Here is a 24,201-nt window from a genome sequence, read left to right as displayed (position 1 = left end):
GTTAAGGTCGGTACCTTCCTGTCCTGGAAGCAAAGGTAGTGTCCGTCCTTTCCCTGCTGATTTTTCTTTCTGAAGTTTCTTTGCACTTGTTAAGGTCCCATAGAGAACTGCTCTGCCCAGAGGTGAGGAGAGTTTGGGAAGAAGGAAGAATCCTAAACTTTGGAAATGAAAAGGGAAAATTAATGTAGCAGTTAAGGGTTTGGCGATTTTAATGACATCCTCCTGACGCGGCCAACTTGAGGCACACGCCTCGGTTATGAGGACTGAAATATGTGGCCCGACTGAAGTCCTCTGGCTTTGATGGAAGGTGGAGTGCAATGGCTCGGGACGTAACAGGAGGACGAGGCGGGAGAGCGGGCAGTTGGTGAGGTAGCGCAGAGACGGTGGGATGGTCACCTGGATCCCGCCGCTGCCTGTAGAATACCCGTGCGGGGGGTGTAGGCAGGTAGGGTAGATGTGTCACGTGCTCGTTGCGTTACGCGTATCGGAAGTCGTCTTTGATTCATAGATAATTCATGACCAGAAGAAAACTTACCTGACGAGTAAGCTCTGTGCAACAAGTTGTTCAACAGCTCTGTGTGCGTGTCTCTGTGTGTGTGAAACGGAGGACTTTTTAGGTGCTGGTAGAGACACCGACAAGATGAACTATACAGCAGCTGTTAATAGGGACAGGCAGGAGCGGTGTGCGCTGGCAGTAGCTGAGAACATAGACGGAACTGTGTTTTTCAATATAAAAATGACTATTTTTTATGAAGATGACAGGTTCTTATTATTCTGTCAAGAAAAAGGCTGAAAAACAGAATCACAGGACGATAGCGTCTTTTGGCTGTGGGAATTTCAACGCTCTCGTGCAACAGAATTGCTTTCCGAGTCCTCTTTTTGTTGCTGCTGTTCTGACCGAGAAATATGGCAAGCCACGATAAACTCAGAGCACACCATGTAGTTAAGGCTTTGATAAGAGCTGCGTACAGTAGGAAAGCTTCAGACGTACAGCATCCTTGAGGCACTCCTAGCCTACATCACAGGAGTGAGATTTGTGTTATGCTCTTGTTCGGTCTAGATGTTTGTTTCCCAGGCAATGTGGGTTTATAGCTCAGTGAGCTCGTTGCTAGCGTACTGCTCCAAGTAGCCACCTCGCACTTAGCTTCACCTCCTTTCAGTGCATTGCCCTTCACGGTATGCCCCCGAACGCGTGAGAGCTGATGTAGAGGCTTGCTGAGCAGGCATACGGTTTCACATCAGGTCAATGGAAGCTGCAGGTGCTTATCGCTTTTGCCTCTGACGCTCCTTTTTCCTCCTTGATGTAGGGAAAAATGGGCACTCTTAGAGGCAGATCCGAGGCGGGAGGTGGAGCGGCCGTGTGGCTTGGAGGGGTTATCAGGAGGAGGGAGTAGGATCAAAGGGTTACGGTGCCGAGAGGAGCTCTGCAAGCCCTTCGATCTCACAGTTGCTCCAGCACGTCCAACACTGACGATGTTAAATGAAAGCAGGCCTAAAGCCAGTCTCTGTGCCCCACTGGACGCTGCCCCGCACTCGCTGTGCGTAGCATTCGTCGTCGGTCTTCGTGGCAGAGTCTCCTGTGCAGAGGGCTCGGCTGTCTGCGCATCCACGCAGCGCTGGTTTTGTGGTGTCAGGTCAGGATCTCGGCCCTCCCCTGGAGCGCTGAGTTCATCACCCTTTTGCTATGGAATCACAAGTGAACAGGAGTCGGCATGGATGTGCTCCTTTCAGAGCTCTTCTTGCTGAGTGTCACCTCTGTTTTTAAAAAAAAAAAAAAAAAAGTGAAGGAAGGGGAAAAAGGAAAAAAATGTTTGTTTTTAAAGCAATACAAAAAGGGAGGAGTCAACAGCTCGGGGAGATATTTTCACACTCTTGCTATTCATAAGCTTCATGGCCATGGAGTAGTCCTAAGTCCCAATGACTAGCGGTGATGTGTTAGTTCTTGTCCTGTGCTCGCTGAATGTACTGGGTGAGCATCAGTGCTCCTGCAGCCTGTGGCAGCTTTGCCGCTCTTCTCTGTTGAGCCGAATTTCAGGGTTTCTGCTATTGCTTGGGAGAGATGCAACGGAAAGGCTGCGCTCAGGAGCTGCGGGGAGAAGGTGCTGTGCTGGCCGCAGAGCCGCGCAGGAGCTGTCCAGGTCTGAGCCAGAGGGAGCAGCGGCGTCTCTGCTGGGTTCGGACGCCTCCGGTGCTAGCTGGCGCGGCGTTCACCCGCAAAACTGCCTTGCGGCGGTGAAATGTCACTGCTGACCCCGGTGCTGATGGGGCTGTTTCCCGAGCTCGGTCATGAGATGCTGTGAACTGCACATTAGCTAAATGGCAGGCAAGGCCAAAACAGTCTTAAAGATGATTTCTGGCTGTAGTGCTGAACGTCCTCTCACCATGCCAGTTCTGTCGGGAAAGCTTGGCCACAGATGAGAGGCAGAGATCCCCATTACTCCCAGTGCCAGTAGTCTGAAGAGGACGTGTCAGACAGTCGCGCTCTGCTGCGAGGGCTCCTGCTTTGGAACGGCCTGTGCAGCAGGCAGGGCGCTGCTTTTCCACTGCCTCTAGGAAACGAAGGCACGATCCGGTCCTACGGGCCAGACGCTTGTTTCTACCAATTTCATAGAAGAGTTCATTGGAGTTACGCCTGATTTACAGCTGGTTTGCGAGATAATCAGCCCTGTGAGTTTAGCTAAATGCTATAGCGTGTTAATTCAGTAGTGACGACGTAGCACGGGTGAGCAGGAAGAAAATCACCAAAATAGCTACTGTGCACAGTAGCCGTGGGCAAATCAAACTGCCTTGGTTTTCCGACGTACCGTAACATATCTCACCCTACCCTGGCAATCATTTGATAAATATAATTATTGCAGTCAAAGCTGCTTCGAGATGAAAAAGAAAAGCAAAACGCAGCATCTTTAAATTTCTTAGGTGGAAAAAGTAGCCTGTTCTTGTTGAACCAGAGGTCTGCGACATGCATCTTATTATGAAACAGCGGTTGGCGTGGAGTCAGGCATATGTGCTGTATTAGGTCGTGTCGTGTCCCACCGAAGCACTGACCTCGTTTGCACCAGAAAGCTGCGGAAGGACTGACGGGCCAAATCCCATCCGAGTATGTTGCTACTTTGTCATATTTGGCAAGCGCCTGCAGAATGCCCGTTTTTCCCCCCATTCGAACGATTACCAGTCGCTCCTACCAGAGGGCAGAAAGAAAGAGAACGCCGGGATGGAGGAGCCGCTGCTTCTCGTCATTCCCGGTTCGAGTCTCCTTTGTTGTCCTGCATCCCCCCGTCTCCCTTGTCTGCACCCTTCTGCTGCTGCCCAGCTGAAGAAAGCTGGTCTGTAAATTACCGGGGGGGGTCTGAAGCCAGATAGTTTGCATCGCAAATTCATAGAACCACAAACTGAAAAAAGCTGTTGAGCCATCATTGTTCATAATTAGTTTTTGACTGAAGTCCCAGTCTGCTATAGGGAATGGTTTTATCTTTGTGTATGTGTGGGCGGGAAGAGAAAAGTAGAGAACTGAATCAAGGAACCAATCCTTATCCCGAGGGGAAGAAAGAAAAGGGTAGTGTAATCTAACCCCATGGGATCAAAGGTGGGGCCAACACAGACATAAACACCTTTACACTATGTTCTGTCTCCCTGATTTTGCTGATTTAAATAGTAAATAGTAAGTTGGTACAACAAAGCTCTTACCCTGCAGATGCACACTTTCTTTTCTTTTGGTCAGATGGTGATTGGCAACCCTCAGTTTGTTCAGCGTCTGCAGTGCTCTCCGGTCTGTCCAGGCCTGATGCACCATGGCGTTTCTGCCCCTGGAAAAAGCTAAGTTCTTCCACCACAGCTCATCTCCCACTGCAGAATAAGGGAAAAAAGGGGACAATCACACACTGAGGCATCAAAATCCAGTTTGTAACCTTGCCGAGGATTTGCCTCTAGGAAAAAGGTTGTCCAGCTCCCTCAATGTGAGCAGTCACAGGACTCCAACCAAAGCACCCCACCTCCTGGCTGCAGCTGGCAATTGGGAGTCCTCGCTGCCCTGCCGTCGGCCCGCATATCCTAGGGAAATATCTCCCAACATTTTTTGTGCCCTGGCTCCCCCAGCCACTGATGAGCTGGAATAAAGCCTGCCTTACATCTCACAAGAATGTCAAGTGGTTTAACGCATGTTTACAAAAGGACCCAGAGATTTTTGGATGAAAGACATTCTATAAGCACCATGTGGTTTGATGTGCTGCCATCTTGGTACCCAAAGGATAACTTTAGGGATACAAAAACCTGTATTCAGACTCCTGTGTTCGGGGAGGGCATCTGCCTGCCTGCAGAATGAAAATCTGCTCAGACCAGAATTAGCCGATGAATGAAAAAACCCACCTCACATATTTTAGTCTGTATTCCCAAACACAGTGTGCTACTTGTTACGTACCCCTGCACCAACAAGTCGTTGTCTACCAAAAAAAAAAAAAAAAAAAAAAAAAATTAAAAACAAAACCACACACCCCCCCCCCCCCCCCCAAAAAAACACAAAACCCAAGATGCATTCTTCTTGCAGCTGGACTATGGGCACTTCTAAGTCTCTCATAATCCACATACTGAAGTGCCGTGCTGAAAACTGTTACGTTTGTGCCAAAACACATGGTTATCAAACAAAATAACGATAGAAAAGATGTACACTGAAATTTTTTTCTTTGGCATTTGATCATGTTCAACTGATAGCATGTTTTCATCTCAGGCTAGTTTAAATATTTAAAGCCACATGGAATCCTGCTAACAAAAATTAGTTTGATTAGTTTGGGATTATAGTAACTCCTAAATAGCCCTTACTGCTGAAATGTAGTTTAGCATTTATTCTAGAGAAAGAAACACAGATGAGATGGGATTCCCTAGGTCCTGATTTCCAGCCCCCTCTTCTTGCAGCAGCCTCGTGGTAGAATGCATTGATTACAGCGAGCAATTTTCACCTTAACAGTAACTGGCAGGGGCGAGGCTGCTCCTGAGAAGCCTTCTCCAACCCCTCGCTTCTCCGGTCTAAATGTTCCTCTGACCTCCTGCCTATTTCGGCAGTGTTAGGAGTATTATTTCCTGCTAGCATATATTACTTTGTCCTCCCGGTAACACTGTCCTCTAGCGCAGCAGCCCTTCTCATCCTACCTGCTGAAGGCGGGTGGGAGGCTTACTCGATTCTCTGGATGTCATCAGTTTTCAAAGAACATGAATGAAGGTATGCAGGGGAAATTTCCTTCTGTGGCCAGACATCCAGGCTTCCTCCAAGCAGCCGCCGTCTCGCTGTCTGCTGGTCTTTGTGTCAAAGAACATGGGAATGCCAAGAAGCTTGGGCCTTGTATGTAGCTTAGGGACATGGTTTAGAGGTGGACTAGGCAGTTGGGTTAACAGGTTGGACTCGACCTCAGAGGTCCTTTCCAACCTTAACGATTCTATGATGCTACGAATATATGAAAACTGTTTGCACTAGACATGGATTTCCCAGCAGAAAGGCTGTCTGAGCTCTGATCTTGTCTTCACTGGCTTAAATGGGAAAGGATGGTAGGAGTGGGGTTGGAAACTTGGCAAAACGCAGGAGTTATTAACTGACAGCTAATTGACTATTTCTGTCTCCTGATGTTTTATTTCTTTTTAATGAACGTGGGGAAGTCTTTGCAGAGAGATATATATCCCCCACCCCTCCCACCCCGACCCCCACATAACGTAGAGCAATTCCTTCCTAATCTGGTCGTGGTTTTCCAGGAGAAACAATGTCTATTTGTGCAATTGGACTTGTTAACCAAGTTGTGTCCTGGGGGACAGGGAAAAGCTGTATGGATGAAATATAAAGTAACTTAAAAGAATCTGTGTATTTAATTTGTCTCTAAGTTTGTGCATATTCTTATTCTTAGATTTAAACAGTGAATGAAAGAAAATCTTCTGTTTACCGCTTAACGTTGGGTAGTCAGAAGCATTAAATAATTCTATGGATGACAAATTAACATGACCAATTAGCATATCAAAGCAAGGCAGTCATTACTACTGAGCTGGATGTATTTTGTCCACCCACCTTTCACTCATTTTCTGCAGGCATCTAAGCATTGGGCTGCAGAGTCTTCCAGGAGGCATCTTCTACTTGCGCTGACTCGCTTGCTCAAGGACGTAACTTTGTGCTGCGCGCACCATTTTACGTTATCTGGCTGTAATCCAAGGCTATGGACTTCAGTGGCAAATCGCCCACTGACTTCAGAGATGCCAGGATGAATTCTGTCAGGGCGTTGTAAATTCATCTCCCCGTCGTTATACCTTGCTCCGTTCCTACCAGAGGTGTGAAAAGCTTTAGTATAGGCAACAGGGAGGCCTACTGTTTCGCACTCTTTCAAAGTGAGGAAGAAATCAAGGCGCTTTAAAAACCAGAACCATGTATCTGGTTGGAATGGCGTATCCTTGCAGAAGGCAGGAAAACGAAAAGGTATGTTCTAAATTTCTTGAATCCTCCTTACACACAGAATGATTGCCTGACTTCCTCCCATCTCCCCCATCTTTCGCAAAAGATAGGCTCATCTGATCAGCAGCAGAAGCGCAGCGTGCCACTTCAGGGATCAGATGAGTATCCCAGCGAGGTACGCGTAGCGGTGCCATCGCAGCGTGTAATTTGTAGGTTCGTCTGAGCCGAAAAGGTTGCTAAGCCAGTACTAGCAGCGAGCGTGCCAATGACAGCCTTAGTTGGCTGCGTGGCGAGTACAAAGCCCAAAAGGGCTGAGGTCAGGTGATTAAAAAGTTTGAGAAGTCAAAAAACCAAAGTGCGAGAAGGCTCGGGGAATTCCAGCACCTCTGACCTGGGAGAAAGACTGATGAAGTGCTGAAACCCTCCTGTGTCCATTCTGGATTTGACGCAGCAGGCTGATTCCTTTGGACTTCAGTTTAGCGCCGGACGCTTTGGAAGCTAGCGAGCACAGTCAGCCTGGTGGAACGGTTTGCTCCGGAATTAATCCCAGGCTGACACCTACAGCTCTCCGGGGAGCTGGGCTTTTCCTTGGGGAGCTGGAGTTCAGCCCCCCCGCTGTATCTGGCCCACGAGGAGACTTCCAAGAACTCCTTACTACCAGAACTATATTAAAAACAAGAGAAAGGAAAACAGTAAGGCAGCGAGAGTTCCAGTGAGATCCTACGGGGAAACCATTGGTTCCCACATCTGGTTTGCAGATCTGTGGTGGTCCGGGAAGCACTTCCAGGTGGTCTCCAGAGCTGTTTCCGTCAGTCGTCGTTCTCAAGCCCCACCGCTTCCCGCTAGTTATAACCCGGGCTCCGAGCCTTTTAGTAACGCTAGTGCTGAATGGATGAGGAGGCAGCTAGGGGCCTCAGTTTTGGTTTGCCAGAGATCAGATATGTAGGGCCACCTTTGGGCAGTTTTTCTAATATTTAGTAGGCTTCTGCTCCTCAGTGAATCGGTCTGGCTTTCCGAGGGGCTGTTGTGGAGTCGGGAACTACTCAGCATGAATAAGGAGGTCAGAATCTGCCCTTTAAGCTGGAAGAATGACATCCATTAAAAGTACAGCGTTTCTGTTTCACATTTTCACAGCTTTTACAACTGGGATCGAAATGTCAGCACTTCGAATTCCAGCCCAAATTACCAAGTGATTGCAGAAAATGCCTGTGGACTACTCTTCGAGAACAAAAGTGATAGGAAAATAATAAATGTGGATCCCAAGGTAAATGTCTTTTTTTTTTTTTTTTTTTCTTTTTCCCCCCCCTCCCTTCAGTATTCTAAATTTCCTTTACGCAATGGAGTTTGACTGCTGAACTATTGAGTCCCATGGCAAACAGTGTCTTTATCAATACACACCTAATGTTTCAGGCTTACTCAGACATGCTATTCCCCGTGTTAACCCAGCTGCTCCGGTCCCTGTCAGGATAAACTTAGCCTGCCTCGTTTAGGACTGAGCGTGTCTAGGCCTTTCCCTGGCGACAGCAAAAACCAGAAGTCGAACTGATAGAACTGGAAGATTCCCAAAGCGGGGTTTCTCTTCTACCCTGCCCCTTTTCCTGCCCTTTTTCCTTCCAACCTGAAGGAGAAACTGTTGCCGTTCCTGCCGGGATAGGCTGCAGGCTGAGGCTGCGTCCTGTTAATGGAATTGCTGAGAAGCGCTAAGGGAGGGGAAGCGTGGGAGAGGGAACAGGCTGAGGGGGAAAGCGGGACTGACTGGACAAGCACGGGAGTGCACAAGCAGGTACATCTGGTGTGGAAAGACACCGTGTTTTACTCAGAGGACGGCACGTGTGCTTCTAGCTAAAAGGAAAAATTGCTGAAATGTCGGTGACGCGTCCTGGGGCTGATGGTCCCGGTACTCATCTCCTCTTAAAAATCAAATCTTTATTACGAAACATGCCTGCAGGTGGATAAACATAAATGAATATTGGATAAAAATAAATAAATGTTAGGCTGCTTTGAAACAAAAGCTCTAATATCCCAAATCCTGGCAGGGCCTGCTGAACACCGTCAAATCCAAAAACCGGTTCCCGCATCCGAAGCGCAGGCCGCCTTCCACCCCAGCGCTTGTGCGGCCGTGAACCGAAACCGGCAGAAATCCTTTCCCGGCCGCACGCAATCCTTATTCTTCCTCCTTAACACAGAAGATTTGAGAAGTCCTAAGGAAAGCGACCCCATTTAGGTTATTTGGTTCTCGTAGCAAATTGAGATTGTCACCGGCATAAGGGTCAGACTTGGATTTTAAACCCCGTCCCTCACAAAAGAGAAATGTGACGCTAGATGCGTCTTCTTGTGGAGAGCTGTGTTTCTCCAGCACACAGTAAATGGTTCAGAAGGATTTACAGCTGAATAAAAGAAAGGAAGATACTTGTGCCTCTGTAGTACTATAAACAGGATGAACGTTGAGGGCTCTGTGTCTCATAAATGATGGACAGCACAAACGTGTGCTTTGCTTTCCCCTAAAAGTGGCTCTGATCCTATTATTGCTGAAGTTGATTGGTCTCTACCATTGTTTACATAGGAGTTGAATCCAAACAAAGCAAATCCTCGAGTCGTACCGAGGCATCCCGTTGTCAGCTATAGTTGCAAGCGGATTAAATTGCCATGGGTATTTTGTCTTTCATGTTGAGAGCTGAGTGGGTAATAACATTACAGACAGCTTCCCTCTGTAAGAAACCGACTGTGTTCGTCTGGTGCCAACCACACTTTTTTAAACTTTACAGCTGAAGTCCTTGGACTGTAGATTGGATGTGACAAACACACCCAGGCTTTGGTTACTCTCAAAACCAACACAAACTAAGCTGGGCAATAATTTGTTGGGGTTTCTACAGAACTGATCTAGGATGATGGTTTCTTTGATGTACTTCCCGTGAAAGATGGTCACATATGAATAGTAACAGTACAAAATATCAAATTATATGCATTTCAAAATAAGTGCATTGGTTTGTTAGAAATTCAAAAATGCATACCTAAAAATGTGTTTGGTTGCCTTGAAAGCGGGCCACCGATCCAACTTCCTACAGCTGCGGAACATCTGTAACAAATAACCAGCTCTTTAGCGTCTGCGCGCAAGAGCTTCACGTGCCAAGAGCCACAGTAAGAAGCGTTTGTCCATGTACCGAGTTGTGTCTCCCCACAGGTTGCAGGGCACGGACCTGTGAGTCCCCACGCGATCCATCGGGCTTTGGCTTTTCTGTAGCGCTCACTGATGGAGAACAGGCTTTTGAGAGGTGCTTGCTGTGGGCCAAACTGAAATCAGCACCAGTTCTCTCTCACGGGGTTCAGCTTGAACAGACTTAGTACCAGCTGCCCGATCTTTGCAAGCGGGCCTTCCCTTTGACCAGTCGGTGGTCCGCTTGTTCCTAGTTGTACTTAGCTAGAAGAACTCTATTGCGGTCTTTGCATCTGCTAAAAGCATTGCAGGAGAAACGAGCTGCCCGGTGCCAGGACACGAAGCTTCACTGAGAAATCCCGGCCCTCGGAGCTAGTTGCATTTACCAAACTTTACATTCCAAGGGAAGAAGAAGAAAATTCACGACATAAAAAACCGTGTCTTTTCTCTCTCCTGACTGGGTATCTGTAATATTCTGTGTTTCAGGCCTACCCAGGAGACAACACGACGCGGACGCCTGTTGAAACACACCTCTATCTCCACGTCGTTATCTATGACCATATCATCAGAAAAGGGACCTAAGGTCCATCTGTGTGGCTCTTCCCACAGTGATTTGTGTAGATGTTTTCAAGCCATCTGGAAGAAAAAGAAACAGTTGAAAGATCTTCACCTTGTGTTTGGGGGTAGGAAGGAAGAGGGGGATTTTTATACTGGTTTGGAGTTGGTTTGTGTCTCGCTCCTTGAGGGAAATAAAGTGGAAGGAAGACGCTATACTGGCTGTAGAGTCCATGTATCTGGGCCCCTTGTTTGTCCTTTGTGATAGTCGTGGGGTACCTGAATTGCAAAAGCACCTACGGGGAAAACAGAAGGTTTGGACCCAACTTTTCCCACTACTCCTAAGGCAGCAGGGCGGCTGGGACAGAGGTGCTGCATTCTTCCCTGGAGTAAAGAAAAGAAACTACTGTCCCATAGTTTCCCAGCGACGGGATGTTTTAAATTCTTCCTGGGAGACTCGTTTTCCCGTAGGCCTGGACCTCTGTTGAGCAGCTAACACCACGTAATACGGACCAAGCCACGCACAGGGTAGCGGGGAGAAGTTGTACCCAGTAGACTGGTAAATGTAGAGATATCTGCAGCGTTTTCATGGCATCAGTGGTTCCTTGAAGGCCGCTTCTCATCCATTCCTGCTCTTGCTGCTGTTCTAGTACCAACTTGCCACAAGTTCCGGCAGCAGTGCAGCGGCCCAAGGGACTCTCTTCCGTTGCCCGTGCTTAGGTGATCCAGCTGGTATAACCACCAACGTAGCTGTCTGCTTACTGGAGAACTGGAAAAGGGCACAAAGCTGCGCAGCAGAAAGAACTAGCAGGAAGCAAAAGCCATAATTACAAGGAAAAGAAAAAGGATGTGGAGGTGAAGGCAGGGGAAACAAAGGCAGAAAGCAGCTGGATAAAATTCCCCGGACCTTATTCTTTAAGGGTCTGGATGATTTTAATGATCTTTTCTGGCCTCAGTCCTGTGAATTTGTGAAAAGGACAAGTGAGGCAACTCGGACAAGACAAAAGATGGCAGCAGCGCTGCTAGGCTTACCATAGGGTGGGGTTTATCTGCCAGCCTCATCGCAAGCCCGTTCCCTTTGGAAACGGCTGTGCGCCTCGGTCTTAGCAGTTGGCGCATTAAAGATCCCTTTACTGCAAGGAGAGGGAGTGTTCCAACAATTACAAAGTGAAAGTTGTTACTTCAAAGCTGCAATAATTTGGGAGAGACTTAGAAGCCTTGTTTTCTTTCCCATAAAACTTCCAATGTTATGAAGTTCTGCCATTTCCAAAATATAATAAAAATCTTTTACCGTAAGACCTTGCTTTTATACAGAGCTCTTCATCCTGTAGCGCCCTGAAATCTCGCAGCAGACGGAGGCTGGTGCGCTGGCCGGGACCCGCCGGCGGGCTGCGGAGGCGGCACCCGGAGCCGGCCATGGCCGCCCGGAGCTCCGGGGCTCGGTGCCCGGCCGGGGCTCGGCGCCCGCAGGCGGGTGCCCCCGGCGGAGCGCACGCCGGCCACGGGAGGCTCCTGGAGCCCTGCGCGCAGAGCGGGTGGAAGCGCCAAGGTAGAACCCTGCCGGGAGGGCAAAGGAGCGGAGGCCAACGGTGCCGCTTCCCGGGGCTGTTCGGAGCAAGAGCAAAAGCCCAAGAGCGCGGTAACTCTGATGTTGCAGGGGGCCCTGCGTTGGAAACCTCCGGTCTCCAGAGGGAAGACCTTGCGCTGTTAGGGCAGGCTTCTCCTGACCTTGGTGCTTCTAGGTGTTTCCCTCATTTAGCAGTACCAAGCATAAAGATTTTCATTGTTCCTGGCATCTCTCCATAAAACTAGGCTTCTGTCATGGACTCGGCTTGGCTTTACTGCCCCTGTGTCTTGAGACAGCTCCAGGGAAGACTCGCAACTCTTTTTATAGCATTAAAGCTAAATTGCCTTTATAGTACAGCTTAGCATTTGGGATTTTTTATTCCCCCCCCCCCCCCCCCCCCCCCAAATCAGAACTCCCGAGCCATTTTTGAAAACATTAAGTTTTGCCTCTCTTGAACACTGGAGGGGGGAGAAATCCTCGTTATGAAGGCTGGTAGAGGGGACAACGGGTGGAAACGGTACAAATTGTATTTTTCATTCCTCTCGGCAAATGAACTGTCATTTTTCTTTCTCAGTCTAATTGGATTTTAAAGCAATGTTAAAATAACCTAAGTTGGCAAGCGCTCCCTGGAGTTTGGAGAACATTATCTCCGAATCATAACAAATAAATAAATAAATAACATTAAGTAGAACATAGAAGTAGTAAATTTTCAACCTTAGAAGTTATTTCCACGAATTCAGCTTCCTTTGCTTTCATCTTATTAGCCAACACTCTCGATTCGAAAGAACAGCCTGAAGTCTAGGAGAACCCTATGTCTACACCTGCAGGAACATGGAAGGACATTTGGATCTCAGCAGGTTTTACTTGTTTTCAGGTCAGTGCACCAATGCACTGTGTATCTCTAAAGGTACGTAACTGAAAGGCTGTAAAGACATAGGAAGCCTCATCTTTTGCACTTGCTGCTGACCTGCTATGCAATTGCAATTTCACGTTCTTTCTGACTTGGGCGATAAACCTCATTTGTGACAAAAAGTAAACTCTAATGTCTGCAATGAAAGAACGGTATACACTTGAGTAATTCACAGAATTAGTAGCTGCTCAGTAAACTCGTTTGGTTCCTTCCCGCCCATCCTTGCCTATGAGCTAATCTCCTGGTGTTCCGTCTCTGCTGACGTTCAAAACCTGGGACCCCAGAGCGTTTTCATTAACGAAAGCTCCCGAGCTACACGTTATAGTGCTTTGCCAGTCCTAACTGGAAGAGACTCTAGCCTCTGCTGTAAGTGAAAATCTATCCCCAAACACTTCTGTAATCTGGCTTGCATTTTAAAGAAAAGGTTAATTCTCTTGGACAAACAGGATGGTGCCTAAAAGTAACTAAGTGCTGTTACGCTCCATTTCCATAAAACGGCAGCAGTGGTTTTTCCCAACATCTTGTCGCTCTTCAGCCCTGGGTAGACACACAGTGAAGCGGACATGCAAAACATACGGTAATCGAGAGAGAAGCTTTCCAAGGACTGATAATCCCATGAAAGCGTCCTGTATATGTTCTTACGCTCTGTGACTTCTTAGCAGAAACAAATGCAAACTGTCCAGCCTGAAATTATTGCCTGCTGTAAACATAAGGTGAACGGCAATTTCTCCATTCTGTTCTGAAGAGAGACTCTGGTATCGTCACTGATCATGACGTTTACTGCAGGTACAGAGTTTACGCGCTGCCGTAAGATCACGGATTTTGGGCATTGAAGGGAAAGTGGATCCTTGCAAGGGATCCCCAGAACTCTAGATTTTATACCGGGGGGGTGGGTGTGTTTTTTTCGAGCATCTCTAAACTGAGTACATGAGTTACGGTCTACAGATTTTATTAGCCTGTATATGTTTTGGGTTCTTTTATATTTCTTTACCTCCCCTGCCAAAATCATAGTTTTGTTCTTTTTATGCGGAGTCTGGATCTTTGGTCTTGCAACAGCATTCGGAACGGTGGTTGTTGTTATTTTGGGTAATAGAGTGAAGCTGAAAAGTAGTACGAGATTGGTGGTGAACAGCTCCATCCTGAGCCACAAGCAGAATCGCAGGAAGAGTTATTATTTAGTACAAAATGCAGTGCTTTGAAAAAAGAAGCCTTTTTACACCGAAATCTGAAGGTCTTTGTTCTGTAACTGTCGCGACAGGATGCTTGGACGTAGTTAGAAGCTTTTCGTATTACGTGAAATAAAATAGTGGTGAGTTCAGTGTGATTTTATGGAGAGGCATCGGCAGCTTTGCGTTCTCTGACCGACAGTGGTTTTGTGGAAGGCCAGCTGCCTGAGGAGCCCAAGCAATGGCAGTAACGAAGCCCCACTTTTGAATTCGGTAGCTGTACAGTAAGGTGTCGGCTCGGAAAACACAGCAAGCAGCACTTCATGCGCTCGTTAAGTTCGTCCTTCCAGCAGCAGCCTTGCCAATGTAGCTGCATCTTCAAAGCTGAAAGAAGGGAACGGGGGATGGCAGCGCCAACTTAGTAGCTGAGCCCTGCCTCATGTCAAGAACAAGGAGATCTCCAAGCCGCGTACAACTTGGTCATTAGACGTTCTCCTTTTGGCCATCAGCGAAAGAGGTCGCAGGAGAAAATCCTCCATTAACTCCAACTCCCCACGTACAGAAAAGAAATCAGATTAAAAATGAATAAAACCGTTGGGCAATTCTCTGCAAGGCAGGCAGGGACAAGCAGTGCAGGCCAAGCCACCGTTCCCACTGCAAAGAAAACAAAAACACAGGTGCTGAATGTACTGAAGCCATGCAGATGAGCCCTGTGTGCAGTACACGCTCTTTACAAGAAGAAAAAAATATCACTCTTGTTATTTGGCTATTGTTCGCTTGAGGCACGTGTTATTTCAGCTCAACTCCGAGCAGAGTTATTACAGGTCCCACAGCAGAAGTTCTCCGTGATGAGAGAAACATGTGATCCCCGGGCCCTAGAGAAGAAATTATGCTGGGAAGGCACCTCCGGCGGGAAGGCTGATGCTGGCCACCTGAGCAAACACCCAGTCTAGCAAGCGTAATGGATATACGTAACGGCTGTCCAGAGGAGCGGTTAGGTACAAGTTTCTCCCCGTGACCCTGCCTAGCGAAAGGCTATTTTCTGTATGCATCTCTAAGACCAAGAGCAAGGAGATTTTTGAAAGAGAGCAAGCGCCGCTCGGTTCCCCGATAGGAGGGGAGAGCCGGCCGGCGCCGCGTGTTGCAGCGTGCGTAGTGCGATGCCAAGCACTGCTGGCTGACGTGCTGCTTAGCGTCCTCCTGTGCTGGTGGGGAACTCCACGCTGTTGTGCACGGGAACGTCCACGTACGAGGGATGCAGGGGAATGATACAGCTTAGGGTAAGCGGATCATGCAGAGCTAACTGCGGAGGATCCTGCTGACTGGGTCGCAAGACCGAATTCGGTGAGGAGAGACGAGGTTTCTCTGGAGCGATGGCTTCTGCGGGGGCAGGACGACAAGCCCTAGCCAGCGATTATGGGCCTAGTCAGGGCAGGGGTGACTCTGTGGGGCTGGAGACACTGCTGGGAGCAAAGCTGGTGTGGCTGACCCGAAGGCTCGGTGGCCGGAGCCCTGCCAGAGCAGAATACGCAGAAGCCCACCTGAGACAAGCAAGCGGATGGTGCAGAGGGCTGGTGCGAGGCAGCCGAGGTGGAGCTGCGGGGGGGTATGCACCAGATGACAGCGAGGAGAGCTGGATGTAGGAGCCGCAGCAGCGGAGATGGCTTTTGTAAGGAAATTCTGGAAAGCCTGAAAGCCAGGCAACTAATAAGTGCAAGTATGGGATTGGCCTTCACATGCTGAACAGATTTTGCTAATATCACTTTGTTATGCAAATATGTAATTATTTCATTTCCCCCAGAAGGAGTATTTGTGGTTTCCTGTTCCCCGGGACTTCCGAACGCTTGTGCGGAGTGAACAAATAACTGTGAAGTTACCAGGTATGTGCGTTACAGGGCAAGCTCTGAAAAAGTGGAAACTGGAAGGTTTTGGTGGAGGTTTCAAATAGCACCTTTTTGAAAGGGGCTGCTGGAGAAAAGCGAGGCTGGCCCTGACAGTGGCACAGGAGTTGCTCATCATTTAAATAAACTTAATTAAGATTGAAGCCAACTGTGTGCCCAGGGCTAAGGAATAAAAACGCTAGGTTGCCTCACAAACCGGAGACTGTGTGGTGGGTTGGGATGGAGCTGTGGTAGCAGGGAGCTGCTAGGGCCCGGCAGGGAGGGAGCGGGACCTGCAGACCCGACTGGAGCTGCGCTGGCTGTAGCTCGGAGGGATGCTGTTTGTAGATAACCTGTCCTCGCTGACGCGGGCGAGAGCAAATGAGAAGCACCCACCGATCGTCTCTTTCTATGGTACCATGGTAGAACAACTGTAGGCGGGTGATCAGCGTGGAAAGCCCAGTCCTGTCCAATTGCAAGGCAAGTAACTTTCATATTACCGAAGCGGAGAAAGATCGTCAGGCATAGCCAGAATTTCAGACAGTTTCTGTCTGATTTTGCTTCAGATATCTGCCTGCAAGTGCATCTGCAGGGACACACGCACGTGCACGCACCAGCTGGAGTTCGGTGCCTGCTTCTAGAGCGGCAGTATTTGACCTCTTTGCATTTTTCCTGTTTCTTAATAGAAGGAGGGAGCTAGGAAGGAAAAAAAAAAAGAATTACAGATTATCTGTAGCAGTCCAAATTGTTATCTCAGCTCCGCAGATGGAAATCTAGAGCGACTGTACTGGATAGGATGGAGTCACTCCATAATCACACCAGTGCGTACGCACAATTTGTCCCATGTGGTGATGGTTATTCTTTCTGTCTGTCTGCATGTTTTGTAGCTTTTCATGCCCCTGCAGCTGTTTTGCGTTGAGACCTGCACTCCAGACTGACTAAGACCTGATTTGTACATTTGTACCGAAATGATTTGTATGCTGTGCAGAAAGGCAGATGAATTTATATGGATATTCCAAAGAAGTGATTTAGGAAGTTGGACAGTGTTTTGCGATGTGGAGCCTGTCGGTATATCATACTGAAATGTTTGCCTTGTTGTTATAAACACAGGAAAGGTAGGTAAGCTGTTATTCCACAATTGCTTTGATGAGTATGCCGTTGAGCTGGTACGTTTGGCAAACCAAGACAGAAAAAAGGGGGAGGGAGAAAAATAAGAAATTAACACCACATTTAGTCATCTCCATTAAAAATGCAAAATATGTAGAGTGTTTCTGCACCAAGTTCAGACTAGATCTCATTCTGCACGAATCATTTTTACTGCTGTTGCATCAACATTAGGGCTCAAGTCATTCTTTAACCCTTCTTAGCCTTCTAAATGACTTGTTTTGCCTTTATCAATAGAAAACTCAAAAAGCCGATCAGGGCGCGCATCAGCTGTCACCAGATGGACCCATGTTCAGGAACGAATTCGGGTGTTGCGTTCCCCTGAGTTTCTCTTCAGGCATAATTGGGATCCGTTCTGCTGACAGCTGAAAAGCCGAGATGTTGAATTTAAGAACTGTTATTAACATTTTTTGCACTTCCGAAGTCAAAAGCTTACATGAGGAAAGTCATTACAGCTTAAATCATTGAAATAATACTAGCTTACTTAGCAAATAAGTACCTTCTTAAGAGTCTCAGGGGAAAAAAACCACTGCCAATCTTTTAAGCATTGCTACTATAATATGGTGAATCTCGTCTGTGCGTATAACACTGAAATTGGTGAAGCCCTGTGGTTTGCATCTGCTGAGGATTTGGCCCAAAGAAAAGACCTCAGGATTTGGCCGCATGTTGATGAAAAGCAAACGCGAGCTCTTGGCTCGTATCAGTCAGTCGCCAGGAGGTGTGTCAGCCTCCGGCAGCTGTCTGCTGGCCTCCAAGGGCAGTATGGCCTATTAATGTCGACCCTCGGAGCCTGGGCATTTAAGTAGTTTTTGAACCATCCGGGTGGTAATGTCCTTACTTGGATACGGTGATTTTGTCAGAGACGGTGGCAGAACCCTGGCTGAAGTTGAGGTAAACGTCATCCACTGGTCTCCCTCATCTGCAAGTCCAATCTCTTTATCACAAAAAGAAATCGGGGGGGGGCCAGACGTGATTTGCCCTCGGCAAATCCGCGCTGACCGTTCCCAGTTACTTTCTTCTGCCTCATGTGCCCCAAGAGGACACGCTCCATGATTTTCCCAGAGACTGAAGTGAGACTGTCTGGTACTCAAACCTTGGCATGCCTCCTCTTGACCACGTAACTCTGACAGATCCGTGGAGGAGACTGGTTTTTCTCCTCTGTCCCCACAGTCCCTTGTCTTTCCTATACAAAGGCCCCGTTCAGCTGTGAGGGAGCTGCTTTATGCCAACAGGCGACAGCGATTCGTTTCTGATACTCGGGGATCTGTTGCGTAGACTGAGGTCATATTGGGTGAAACTGAGTCTGGACTTGCCGTTTTTCTGGGAAGAGATTCAAATCTCTCTTCATTTGGCCATTTTGGTAGAAAAGGTTAAAACGTCAGAACAGCCTCATGGCCCTCCTATTTCTTTCTTCTCTCCAAACAAGAGCTAGCGGAGTCTCTTTCAAGGAGCTCGCCATTTGCTTTTTGAAAAATAGATGCTGAACTTGTTCCTTTTTCAACCAAGAACTAAACTGGAAGCACATGAAATTGCTGCCTCAATTAAAATTAATATTAATTTTGTCAGAGAATGAAGCGTAGTAGTAAAACGTGTCAGTAAATGCTGACTTCACCGTGTTATTAAGTATATTGGCCCTATGAAATTTGGCCAATCAGTGCAACCGGGCTAGAGCACCCATCTGCTTCACTTGGAGCAGGACGCAGGCCAGAAAGTATATTAAGAAAAACTGCAGAACTACATTTCCATTCTGGAAGTAGCGCCAGTGTCAAAATATCTACTGAAAACCAAACCACAGGTTCTTTCCATAGCCCTCGTTGCTGTTTGCAAAAAGTTAAAGAAACTGAGCTGAAAAGATGCCCGTGGAGAATTTCAGATGGGGACATAGTCGGAATCCAAACTAACCAACCACAATTTATTTCAACCAAAATATTTCATTTGAAATGAAACCATTTTCTCAGTTTGCCAGATCCCTTTGCCTACCTCTCAGTGTTTTAATACGTCCATAATTTAGGATAAACATTGATAGATAGAAAGAAAATAAACCATGGCTGACAGGATAGCAGAGTTGCTTCTGCCAACTCATCCAAGGCCATGAAGTGTGCAAACCAGTAGCGATGAATATTCATCAACTGATGAAAGTAGATTTCTCTCCCCACAACCGGCAAATTCAGATGCTGGTTTCAGATGCAGAGACTGCTGTTTGTGTGCCAAGATGTATATTTTCAAAAGTGGGCGCTCATCTGGAGACCCTCTTTTCCACCTAGTCACCTGGCTGCCCCTGAAGAGGAAGGCTACAGGATCACCTTGGGGGCTCACAGTCTAACTCAGGAATATTGTTCCAGCCTTTGAAGTTGAAAGTCACAGCGGTACAACTCCAAGAGCGTCTTTGCAGCTGCATGGACGGCAAACTGGCTGACTAAAAGCCTGCTGTCGAGTGAGGTGAATAGCTCTTTAGATCCTTCTCCCTGCATTGGCGAGAAGGGCGTCGTGGACACCCAGCTAGAAGACAGACATCTAAAGCCAGGTGTCTTAATCTCCACAAATATGCATCATTTGTAATAGCGAGTGCTTGTGGCGGTCCTCTGTTAGAATTCCAGAAGTACCTGAAGTGGTTGAGAAGAGCAGGTCTGCTGACTCCCATTTCGGCACGTCGCCCTGCGCTGCTTCTGTGGTAGTTCAGAGGAGCTTTGGGGAAAAAAATCTTACTCCACTTTAACGATGCTTTGATTTGCGCTGAAAGCTCACGTTTCCTTGCGTATCTGCCGTATACTGCCTGCGTGAACTAAGAGTCGCAGTGCAAGCTTGTAGCCGGGAATATTTTCTGCATGGTGCTGAGCGCACGTTAAATACGTGCTTCAAAATCTGCAATAAGAAGATGGTTAGAAAACCAGCCTTGTGGATTTTGCGCTGCTTAGTTTCCATTAAGCACAGCTTTTTCCTGCCGAAACTTGGTTCGCTTGCTAGATCAGGAGCGGTAGACTGGATGTTTCACAGTCTCTTACCCAGAATGGTGAGAGCTGAGGGCGTTAAAGTAGACCGGGTCCTTTCAGTGCAGCATCGCCGTCCAGGCTTACATCTGTAGCACCTTTACTGGGTGTGCATTGACCGGACAGAAACAGTAATGCCGTCCCAGTCAGTAATACTGGGACAGTGCCGAGTTCTGAGGCAGTCGTACCAGCAACATGACCACGACAGCTGGGATTAGCTGGTTTCTTGTTGGTCAGCCACAGCAGAAAGCTTGCAGAAAAGAGGGGTCATGAAGATTAAACCATCCCAAAAAGATAGATGGTCCTTTCAATTCAGGGTAAGCTCTGCTTTTGCATAGTACATTGCTGAAGTGCTGCATGGTAAGCCTGGTATTTATTATCAGTAGAATTATGGAGTAATTTTAGCATGCATGAGGGAGCAGGATGGAATTACAAGCTTGGACTCTGCTTAAACTGATGTGAGCATTAAACCATCCTGCTGACTCTCATGGGGACAGGAGTATCGCACAAGGGAATATGTCATCCGCTGTGAAAACAGTTGCTGGAGACTGCAACAAGGGCAGGTTCTTCGGAGCCATCTGCCCCTTGGTGCCCCGTGAGAGCACCGTAAAGAGGCGGAGGCTGACCTGCGGGGAGGGGAGCGCTCTGCTGCAAGGCTGGGGTGAGCAGCTCCTCCCGTTTGGCAGGGTACCTGAAGGAGCTTCCCTGCTGTCTGCGTTGTGCTGCGGGGCGGCTGTGGGAAGCTGTAAGGCTTCTAGTCCCCTTCCCTCCCCCCAGAGCCCCAGCAAGCTCACGCTGACTCAGGGCCTGTCTCGCTGCAAGGTAGGAGCGGAGGTCGCTGAAAGATGCAAAGCGAGGTCACGTGTATTAGTATCCCCACCCAAGAAAGTGCAGAGGTAACAAGTCATCGAGATATCACTCCCATTAACGGAGAATTTAGAGGAAGGTTAAATGGAAGTCAGTGTCTCATTCTTAACGTTCTTCATCTACGTTAACTGGTTCTGGGTCCTTTTCCCTCTCTTTCCTACTGAGATTGGGTAGGGCAACAGCCTGACGCACCCACGTTTGGCAGTACCGGTTGCATAGTCCTTTCGCCTGGGCGTTCAGTCGAGCTGTGCTGGGTGAGCTGGGCAGCCTGGACGTTTATCGCAGCGTGTCCTTGTCCCGTTACATCGCTGTCCCAGTCCACTTGTGAATTACTTGTTTCCACTTCCCGTCCTGCCCTGTAAATGCTACATGCAAGCACGTTATTATAGGGTTGTAGAAGCAGCTGGAATCTGACCATTATCTAAATAACCCATTGAATTTGATCTTTCAGATTCTTTTACCAAAGCCAAAAAGCAGAGGGTGCCTCCCGGTTGGAAATACTGCATCTGTAAGAGGAAGGGGTGGTTTCAGCGGCGGTCGCTGATGCTTGCGGTTAAAAAGGTTCGCTGTCAGAACCGTTGTTTTGAGGGTGAGCCTGTGCGTGCCTCTACCTCCGTGATATTTGTAATGGAAGCACCGTGTTCCCCTGTCAAGGCTGGGAACACAGCTTCGCCATTGCACGTGGTGCCAGCACAGTGATACATACGGCTTCAGGGGGCTTCTTCTCTCGGAAATCAGCACAACTCTTCTGAAACCTGTGGGGTTAAACTGTAAGCTCTCTGGGACACGGTCAAAGTTTTGTTCTCTGAACGATGCTAAACTTGCTAGTGCTTTGCAGCGCGTCGATGGAAGAAATGGAAAAGAAATAACAGAAGTGCAAAAGCACTGTTATCTCAGAAGTCAGGTCTGAGGGCTTGCCAGCCGTTATTTACTAATGAGGAGTAACTCCTTACGTGTACTGGTTTGGTTTGGTTTGCGCACTCACAGTGCTCTGGCATTTAAATATCTCATGTCCCATTTGAGCTAGGGAAATTTTTTCACTGTGGGAGCCACAGAACTGGGTGTGACGAGCGTCCCACCATGTCACAGGGACTGTCCGTAAAGCAAGGGGTGTTTGAAACCCAACGTCGTCTTCTGCAGCGCGCTCAAAAAACTGCAGCGGCCGTCTGAAAAGGGGGATTCAGAGAAGGCACCTAATGCCCGGAGAAGTCACTTTTTCCTTTCTGCCTCACACCAAGTGTCCTCTTTCTCTCTCCTTACTGGTCGAAATAGGATTGTATAGGGCTAACTTTCTATTTTAGACACTTAACTTAAACAACTGCAGTCAAGTGGTGGGGCAATGCTCTGGGAGCCAAAATCTGAATTCGTTTTGCATAAACAGGGCTTTCTGCTAACACTTAAAAGATTTTAAATAAAAGCTCAGCAATAGGGTGCGTGAGCTTCCACGTGGAACTTAAGTTAGTTCTTGTCTAATCCTCCTTTGCTTGAGTATGGTGTCAGATACATGCTGTCTCTGAGTTGGTTTTTTTGTTGTTGGTTTTTTTTGTTTGTTTGTTTTTACTCAAGTCATTCTTGATTTACAGTGGTCCCATCTCAAGAGTCAGGCTGTAGTTTGGAAGATGTGTTGGGTATGCTAAACACCACATTCTTACGGTCAATTATTTGGTGCTGTAGGTTTAAAAGAGGATTCAGTTATGCTTTTTTTTTTTTTTATTGGAAGAGTTGCGGTGTGTTGTTGGTTTTTTTTTAAATCGCATCTCTCACCAGTCGAAAATAACATGACTGAAGTTGAAATAGCAATTCCAGTATTTCCGTTGCGTCAAGATTCTTCTTTGGGACTGACAGTTCTGCCATGGAAATAAGACAGATTTCTGCTTGTGCTGAATTTTTTAGCTGTGAGTTCAAATCATTTTGTTTTCTTCCTGCAAAGATCTGCATCGGTTTTATTATTTGTGTCCAAAACCTCAATCACGCCTTAATGTTTTAATTATGTACAGTCACTTGTGCAGTTTTTATATTGCACTAATGTAAGTTTCTTACATAGAGAAGTGAAAAGTATAGTTAATCTTCCTATTAGCATTAATATTGAAATTGTGTGCGTTTGTACATACGTGGATAATATTTTTAGATGCACGTGGCAAATTCGATGCCTCAAAACTGTTTGAAAATGAGACGCTGCCATGGGTTGTATTTGAGCACTCAAATCCACAAGCGTATCACAATCATTACCCTGCTTTTGAAAAATCTCCTCTTTCCTTCCTCTCTGCCAGCAGGCACTTGCCTCTTGTAGTTACAGATGGGCTTACTAAAACTGCATAACAGTATTTGTTACCAATCCCAAATTCAGTGGAATTTGCAAGGCAAGTTCACTTTCCAATACATGATGCATTTTAGTGTTACGTGTAGTGCTTGATAAGGATACGCTTTCTGTAGGCGGTTGAAAATGCGAATGCCCTGTGCTGGAAATACTGTGTGCTAAGCTCTATATCCTAATTTGCAAGCCATTTTTCTTACTTCCTTTCTTCAGGTTAGAAACTCGGTCATTCTTGCCAACCAGCGTATTTATAAACGGTGAAAATGCGACGAGGCTTCTCTTCCCCCTGCCGTGTTTTCCCGCGCCAGATGCGCGAGGTAAGGCGCGCTTGGCGCTGCAAAGCCTGTCTGCGAAGGGACCGCGTTCCCTGTCCGATGGGGCGCTGTCTGATGCTGTGGCACTGGCAGGAGGGGTGAGACGTTTCTGTCCCTTTGGTGGTGAAAAGCAGCCACGGCGGGAGGCAGGTGAAATCCTCTCAGCCGAGCAAGAAACACCTTGCTGTGCCCTGCTGCAGCGGAGGAGTCCGCACGGGCAGGATTTCCCTGCCTGATCCCACGCAGCTCCCCTAAGGGTTACGTGCCCGAAGGGGCTTGTCCTGCTTTCAGGCGGGCGCGGCGCGTGGCACCGGGCTGCTGGGGACGCCGCTGCCCAGCACAGCCCGGTTAGCATCCCTTCCACCTGCCTGCCGTGGGCTGCCGAGCGCAGCCGAGCCGTGAGGTTTTCGAGGGGAGAAGGCTGAGGGCGGTTTGACTCGTGATTTTTGTTTTATTGCAATGATGTTGTATTGCTGCCCGTGGAAGAGGCGGGGTGGAGGTGGGAACACCGCGCCACCCCGTTCCCCGGCCGCCCTCAGGGATGCGGGCAGCGCCAGCGATTGAATTCCCAGACCCGAGCCTCCCTCTGCCCCTGCCCGCGCCCCTGCCCCTGCCCGCGCCCCTGCCCGCGCCCCTGCCCGCGCTCTCCTCGGCGGCGGCTTCCCCTTCGCTTTGCCTCCCGCTTGCAGCCGCCGCCGCCGGCGGCGCGGGGCGCGCGATTGGCTGCTGCCGGCACGGATCGGCCCCGCGCGCCGGGGCTCGCGCGCCCCGCACGCTCACCGCACGCCCGCCCTCGCGCCGCGCCCGCGGAGGCACCGGGGCTGCGCTGCAGCGGCAGAGCGGGCGGCGCGCGCCCCGCCGCGCGGACAGCGACGCCTCCGCCTCTCGCCAAAAGCAACCTGCGC

The 24,201-nt window shown here is 48.3% G+C and overlaps 1 protein-coding gene across 1 annotated transcript in view; it reads left to right on the top strand.

Moving 5' to 3' along the window:
* CFAP299 (cilia and flagella associated protein 299) overlaps positions 1–10,327 on the top strand; it is a gene marked incomplete at its 5' end in the record, with an annotated part of 220,059 nt that extends 209,732 nt beyond the window's left edge. The window contains 2 exons of the mRNA XM_082315025.1: positions 7,553–7,682; positions 10,059–10,327. Of these exons, the coding sequence (XP_082171151.1) occupies positions 7,553–7,682; positions 10,059–10,154 (226 nt within the window). The 3' untranslated portion in view covers positions 10,155–10,327. The remainder of the gene's footprint in view (positions 1–7,552; positions 7,683–10,058) is intronic.
* Positions 10,328–24,201: the final 13,874 nt, after the last annotated feature.

This window comes from Platalea leucorodia (genome assembly GCF_965183815.1).
Source record: "Platalea leucorodia genome assembly, chromosome: 6".
In the NCBI taxonomy this organism is placed as follows: domain Eukaryota; kingdom Metazoa; phylum Chordata; class Aves; order Pelecaniformes; family Threskiornithidae; genus Platalea; species Platalea leucorodia.
Note: the sequence above shows the minus strand (reverse complement) of the source record. Positions and strands in the feature narration are given on the sequence as shown.